This window comes from Pezoporus occidentalis, unplaced genomic scaffold (genome assembly GCF_034315485.1).
Source record: "Pezoporus occidentalis ecotype Australia unplaced genomic scaffold, CSIRO_AGI_Poc_V1 ctg9, whole genome shotgun sequence".
Classification (NCBI taxonomy): domain Eukaryota; kingdom Metazoa; phylum Chordata; class Aves; order Psittaciformes; family Psittacidae; genus Pezoporus; species Pezoporus occidentalis.
Genome location: NW_026916262.1, coordinates 4,179,462 through 4,187,098, shown reverse-complemented (window position 1 = coordinate 4,187,098; position 7,637 = coordinate 4,179,462). Strand labels below are relative to the sequence as shown.

The 7,637-nt window shown below is 37.0% G+C and overlaps 1 protein-coding gene across 1 annotated transcript in view; it reads right to left on the bottom strand.

Moving 5' to 3' along the window:
- Positions 1 to 394: 394 nt before the first annotated feature.
- The window catches only part of COL28A1 (collagen type XXVIII alpha 1 chain), a 73,566-nt gene continuing 66,323 nt past the window's right edge, over positions 395 to 7,637 (bottom strand). Inside the window, 9 exon segments of the mRNA XM_062605002.1 lie at positions 395 to 733; positions 1,171 to 1,387; positions 2,190 to 2,377; positions 3,541 to 4,071; positions 4,365 to 4,407; positions 4,605 to 4,631; positions 4,633 to 4,641; positions 4,731 to 4,811; positions 7,253 to 7,321. Coding sequence (XP_062460986.1) covers positions 564 to 733; positions 1,171 to 1,387; positions 2,190 to 2,377; positions 3,541 to 4,071; positions 4,365 to 4,407; positions 4,605 to 4,631; positions 4,633 to 4,641; positions 4,731 to 4,811; positions 7,253 to 7,321 — 1,335 coding nt within the window. The 3' untranslated portion in view covers positions 395 to 563.

Genomic DNA, 7,637 nt, shown 5'->3' with positions numbered 1-7,637 from the left:
CTACTAACTATTAAAAGGGGTGATGGCAAGGACTTGCAGAAGGACCTTGTGATGTTGACTGCATAGGCTGAGAATTGAAAAGGAAAACTGAGTTTAGATAAATGTGAAATAATACACAAGGGGAAAAATTATCATAAATTCACATATAATATGTGTTCTCAGCTCATCCTATATATAGATGAAGACTTGGGATTGCACTGTATGAAAATATTGCCTCCAATCTCAGTAATGGTCAAAAAAATCAAACACGGTGTTAGAAACTGTAAGATAAGGAACAGAGAACAAAGTAGAAAACCTCACTGCACCCCTGCATAAATTCATGACTAATAAGTGCACTTCAGAATCATTAAAAGCTTCAGACAAGCATATCAAAAGTGATCAAAGGTATAAAAGATCATACCCATTTTGCCTAGAAAGGTTGTACCAGATAATCCTTGATCCTGGTATTCTATGATTCTATGATATGTACGTATAGTATGAGATACATTTAAATAGACTAAATCTTTTTAGCCTGAAAATGAGATGATTGAAAGATAACTTGATGGAGACAATTTACCTGTGCATCAATCAAAGCAGGTTGCTTGACATTCTCTTTCTGTTTCAAATCTATTGCTGGAACCATTACAACCTCTGTACCAGAACTGGCCACAAGAATTGCCATTCTTGTTGTAACACCATTTCACCATGTAGTCCTGACAATCCCCTGGTTTCATAGGTACCAAGCACCTTGGATCTGAAAGTGTTTTGATAAAAGTTAGCTTGGATTCTGGAGAGGAGTTATATTATCCAAGAAGTGCCTTCTTCAGTAAGAAGAGCACCCCTTTTTTTCCTTCCCTGTAGTGCCTGGGAGTATATGTGCCTCTCTTAAATTTGTAGCTAAATTCCATTTCTGAGTTACCTGAATAGGCCTGAAAAAATACAGGATCAGTTTGAAATGAGACTGCCTAAATCCTGATGTAAGGATGCTGCTATTTAAATCTGTAGGCATATAATTGGTATGCAAGGGTTGTCTGTCAGAAAGGTTTGAAAATCTGGCTCTCACTGTGTGTGATGTCTGTAGGCAGCACCCAGAAAACAAAAGGTGATAAATTCTAGTAACTATACTTGGGGAGAGATTGGGGTGCTTCCCATATTCTTTTTTTGGTGCAGATTTGCTACAGTATTTATTACCTTTTTGGGTTGTTCCTACCTGTGTTTGCAGCACAATTAGGTGGTGATCTTCAGCAGCAGTTGCATTGAACAAAGGATTAACAGCTGAACTCTGAGGTCTGTTTTCATGTATGTCATAAAGCGAGGGAAATCTTGATTCTCTGTGGGCAGAGGTGGTCACAGTGTGATCCTGAGCAGTTGGCAGTGGCTCAGTGTATCTGGTCTGTGGTGGTCTAAGCTGCAAAAAGAGTCAAAATCATCAAACTCTGTCTGGGCTCAGATGCTAAATTAAAGAGTTGAGAGAATTATGTTGGAAGCTTTTGCTAAATAATCAGTGAAAAAATACCATTAACAGCAGGTAGGTTCGGACCATTGGCTATTTTTAGGCAAAACAGTAAGAACACCCTAGAGAATTAGTGCTGATATATGATAAAGGTGACAGATGTCCTACTCTGATACTAACACAGTGACTGAAAAATACCAAGGATTTAATAAGGGAACAAAGATGACATACAACTGCAGAAAGTATTTATCTATTGCATTAAAACTCAACCTTTCCTCTATATCTGTGCAGCAGCACTGTGTTGGAGGGCAGAACCTCAGTGCAGGGCAGGAGGCATTTAAAGCTGGAGAACAAAGAGTAACATAGATGAGGAGTCCTAGGAGTACAGCCCAATGTGGAAAGCAAAAGAATCCTGAATGCTTTATACTAACAATCAGCTTGCACACAAATAAATGCCTTACACACTATGTATCTGCCTCGATAGAGACGGATCTTTAAGATTTGTAACTCACTTCTAAGGTGAATAAGAACTACAAAAAATATGAGGACTGTTGGCATTTATTGCAACTAAGAAGCAATATTATCTTCTTCATCCTGTCAGCTTCTGTTCTCACCATATAAGCTCACTCAAACTTTAAAAGTCTTGAGGCAATCTTTTGGTCTGACATATTTGCATGTTAAAAGAATGGTGAATAGTGAAATAAAGAGTATTTGAATTCAAATAAATACATTTTATAACTGTTGCTTCTTTACTTACTGGGTAACTGATTCCTTCCTTAGGGAGCACATAAGTCTCTGATGTAGTACTTGTAGGTAACTGGTTATTATTATCTTTACTAGCAATTTCAGATTCTGGACTTGGAGCTGGAGATAAACCATTATCTTTTCTGGTGTAGAATTCAGACATATTCTCACATATTTTTGTGATCAGTTTATTTTCAAGAGCTGAAAAGATTAACAAAATGAGGAAACTTAGTAAGGGTAATCAAGAAAAGTCATAATAATTCAAACTTTTAACCCTAAATCTTTAATGATAGTGTCTTGTGAAAGACCATTAAAGTGCAAATGGGAAGAAACAACCTAATGCACTCTTGGAAGTACTTGACTTTAAGTGCTTTTGTTCTTTCAAGAAGAAACAGATGAAAATACTACGTCCGTTTCCTAAAGCAGAAGTCATGGCTCAACAGCAAAGGAGAAACAAAAGACTGAAGGAAAGCAAATGTTTACATGTAAGATGGAAAAACTGGGCGACACATGCTACTTGCACAAAAAAATATCAGTGACTGGGGTTACTTTTATGTTGAGTGCTTGAGCCTGAGTCAGAGCCCTATTTAATTTCAGCTTGGACCAGAACTTTAGCTTGGACTCTCTTCTCACTGTTAATGTCTTAACTCCATCCACAAACTAAGCATAGCAAAATAAGTTTATACTTAGAAAAAATATACTTTATAGGGCTATAAGACTAGCCTGTGGTTAGTCTAGATTGATGTCCTTTGTTTTTTTATGTCATGGGCCATTATAGGTTTCCTTTGGATTTTCTCCTGATTCCAGATGTGGCCACAGTATTTTTTCAAGCCACAATTTGATGTGTACAATGTACTATCAGACCCCATTTCCTTGTGTGCTGCTCCACCACTTTTCTCTTAGAATCAGGATGAAAGTGTAGGTTCCCCTATGGCTTTCAGAAAAAAAAACCCAAGACACTAAACCAGGAGATGATGGAGGGACTCCAAGGCTGACAAGAGCCATATGAAATAAAGAAAGATACAAAGATGTTGCATGAGGGTGGAACCTCTCCAGGATGAAACCATGGCCGAGAACAAAAGGACAGCAAGGAAAGGCTGATGCGTACTCTCGTGAAATAGGAGTGCCCCAAAGAAGGTCTTGGCTCAGAAAAATGGTGTTCACTGTGTTTTACTGTTTCTGCAAGAGGTAAAAAATTTGGCAAATGTTTCATTTGGCCAGAGAAGAGAAACAGAAGAAAGAGCTGTATCCAAAGGAGAAACATAAGCTGCCATTCAGCAGGCCACCTTGCCTTGCTATAAGAATGATCTAACTCTCTTAGATGCTTATTTCAAGTTTCTTCTTAGTAAAAAGGTTTCTTTTACCTGAAAGTGTCATGAAGTCATCTATCGGGTAAACATGTTCATCAATGTGCTGCATTCCTTTCCGAAACTTGTCATAATAAGATTTAGTCCTTTGAATGATCCCAATGACAAATATCTCAATATTTGCAACATGTGCCTTTCTTACTACAGTGTCTAGTTGTACATCTTCATGACTCTCCACTTGCCTATCTGTTATGACAACAGCTACTTTCCTTACTGCTGGGCATGCTGCCTGAAAAAACCAAATGGTTTCTCGGATAGCCGAAGCTTTGTACTTGCCTTCTCTGAAGTAGGGCATGTTATCAACAGCTAATTTCAGGGATTCCTTGGATGTGTATTGCTTCAGAGAAAACACCAGCTCCACTTTATGGCTGAAGTTGATGATGCTGATGCGGGTTGTAACATGGTTGGATGATACCTTGTCAATGACTGTTTTCATGAAAGTATTTATAATAATGAAGTTTTCTGGTCCAACACTTTCAGAACCGTCAGTAACAAATACTAGTTCCAATCTACACCTGATTCCACAACCTAGAAAAAAACAATTGCAGACATTTCATAAGCAGCCACCATCATAACAATTAACTGAACTCATATATCAGATTTACACTTGAAGCTAAATTAATTAATTAATTAATCGTTACAGGTACTGATAAACAGAAACAGAGCTTGATCAAATTACTAGCAGTACAGCTCTGGCAACATACTGAGCACCATTTTCACATCAGTGGTATCCTTATACACAAACATGCAGAGGACAAATCCATTCAGTCAGAATAAATCCAGTGTGTTTGATTAGAACCTTTTTTTTTCCATACTGGAACCATTAGCACATATTTCATTGATAAGTCTGATAACTTCTTCTCTCTGGAAAAAAAAAAAAAAAGGAGTATTAATTAATTTGCTGTGTGTTTGAGTTTTAAGAATGCTGGTTTCTGTGTATTTATTTACAAAAATGCAGGCAATGCAATGCCCCATAAGCAGCCTTGCATAACGTCACCTAACCTCTAAGTATTTTCCCCAAATAAACTCCTATCTTTAAATTAATTCTTTTACATACTCACCGAAAGACCTGGTTCACCTTTTCTTCCCCCAGATTAACTGAAAATGTGTAGAATAAGATGATTAAAAAAGCCAAATTTGTCTAACTTCTACCACGTAAAATTAAGTAATACAAAAAAGTGTTTTACCTTTGGTCCTGGAGGTCCTGTGTCTCCAATCTCTCCTTTGGCACCTTTGCTCCCTGGATCACCTTTGTCTCCATAGTCTCCCTAATTTAAAACAACTGTATTAAACACAGCCAGTAACTCTGGTTTTGTTGATAGTCAGAATTGGCTTTCTTTTAACATAGGTTTTCTGATTTATTTTTTTTTTTGGTCTGTGTGTGTGGCTGATTTATCTTGTATGCATTATGAAGAGAATACCTGAAAGCAAGCTCTCAGAGAAAGCAAGATGGGCAGTAAAAACACCTTTAAAAATTGTTATGAAAAATTACCTTAATTGAGGACTGAGTAGTAAAGACATCTTTACACAAGTGCCTAGAATATATAATTTACTCTTCTTTGATTTTCTTGAACTCTAAATGATCTTTACACTTGACCTATATTAATTGAGCCCTATGAAGAAACGTAACTGCCTCAGATCAGCCAAGGTACTGGAAATCACACCGGTTGTGTGGGTATAGAACCCACATGAAAAACTGGGAACTTACAAGAACAGGGGAAAGGGCATGCTTGGACTGTTACAGCCATTGGAAAATATGCAGTTTTACATTTATAAGCAATTCTGCACTTTTTCCCTCAAGTGACCAAACCTTTTGATTTCCAAAATGAGAAAAGGTTCAACGGTATGGTATTCCAAGAGACAGTTTTCACATAATGCAGTTATGAAACACAATATCAAAAGATTCTGGTGGTAAATCGGACATTTCTTCAATAAGATTGTGCAGGAGAGTTTTTTACTTATCTCTGGAAGTTACTGATCACCTTATATTTTACTTGAAACTTTAAAGTTTAGAAAGTTATTTAGATTACTGTCCATTTTGATAGTATTCCTCATAAATACCCAGCTGATGGAATCACATATATAACTCCCTGTTACAGTGTTTGCCATCATGATTGCTATCAATTTTAAGGCACACTTTTGACACTCTCAGTCTGATTCTAATGTCACTGAAACTGGTCTTTTAACCTGAAAGTTGTACATAGCTTCTCCACAGCATTAAGATAATCATTCTCCACTAAGTAAGCTCTGGGAAGACAGTTCCTGTACTATTTCACAAAATTGTAAAATCCAGCAAAGGATATTACTTTCCATTACCTGTCCATGAATTGAATCTAACCTCATCAAAGTTAAAGAGGACAAATATGATCTACTGACTGCAGTGCTACTGCTACCGTCTTACATATAAATATACTAAAACCTGACCTCTTTGGTATTTGGCACTTATATGAAATTCCTACTGAATAAAACCATTCCTTCTCATGTATGATGAGTTTGAGTATTTGGAGAATTTACACTGGGTCACAAAGACTAGCCAAGATATGAGATGAATAAGAAGAACAGTGAAAATATTGCAACTATTATTACAGTATGTACCATTTGGCATCTGAGAGAAAACAGAATTAGAAGGCAGATATTTGAATCTGTGTGAATGAGCTTGATATTTGCTGTTGCATCAAAGCTCCAAGCTATAGTAGTTTGAATAATACAGAAGTCCGAGAAAGTGCTAGATAGTGTAAACTTATTGTAGACCATAGTACCATGAACATTGCTAGCGCAGGCAGTAAATGGGTGGGGCTCTCAATGGGTACTGCCTATCTTAGGTGACTACAGAGAGGAGTGAACTCTTGGTTGGGTATCTTCTTAAAGTTAGGGAGCCTGATCATTTCTGCTTACCCATGAAGACTGCCATGGGTTTGTTCTTCCTCCGGCTTTCCAGACAGAGCTTTCACAGTATAGTCAATATTTCAGCTATGTTGTAATTGTTGCAGAGGAGCTGCCCAGCTGGCCCAGGCAGCTCCTGTGAATTGAAGGTGGTGTGCTGCATCATGCATTTACATCAATGCTCATTCTACCTGGGCATATTGTTCCCACCTTTGTATGCACATAGTTGGTCTGCATATCCACACTGAGCATGGGCCTTGGTTTCCTTTGGCTAGGCTGCTCCCATCAGAAGCTGCACATCTGAAAATCACTAACAAAGAGACAAAGTATTTAAATTCTCTTTGTGCAAAATTTGATAGATGGGAATAGGTGTGTGTGGGAAATTCTTACAATTGTTATGTCAACCAGGAAGCTGTTCAGTAAGGAAAAATTCAAGCTTGGGCTTCAATCATTATAAAAAGAAATTAGTCAAATAAAATAAAGCCCTTAAAAGACATTAATAATGAAAAAAATCTTCTTTTGTCAAAGCCTGACAAATAAAAGAACATTTTGTAATGTTTGAAAAATACCTAAGATAACTGAATACCTAATTTGACTAGTATTATTCTCCTGCTAACAGGTATGATCTCATTTTAAATCCTACTTCAGAGCCTGGTCCTTAATGACAATTAGGATTTTTACAGACTCGAAAGCTGACAGTAAGTAGTGGGCACTTACCTTGCAATGTCTTTGCCTTCTATTTATCTTCAAAGACCTGTCACAGCAAATAACCAATAAAGGAAGAAAAAATAGCCTTTTATTTCTCTACCGCAAACATAGGATTTACCTTTGGTCCAGGAAGGCCAATTCCTATTGATCCCTTTTCTCCAAGAAAACCTTGATTTCCTTTTTCTCCCTAAACAGAAAATGGAAAGTAAGTTTAACTGAAAACTAAAGTAAATCCTATGCTGTATCTATTTACTTTGTAACATTGTGCATCATTGAGAAAGTCAGACATTACACAATGAAGCACATAATTTTCAAGACAGAAATGGTCTGAAGCTGGATAAATATGCAGTTTGGTATGATTCAGAACACACATGAAGCCTTTATAAAAAGTATGAAGAATTATTCCTGATTAATTAAATGAAATAGTCACTTCACTAAAATAGATGAAAGACAAAAGTAACCTTACTAAGGCTCAGACAGTTATTCATCCAGTGTACAAGCTG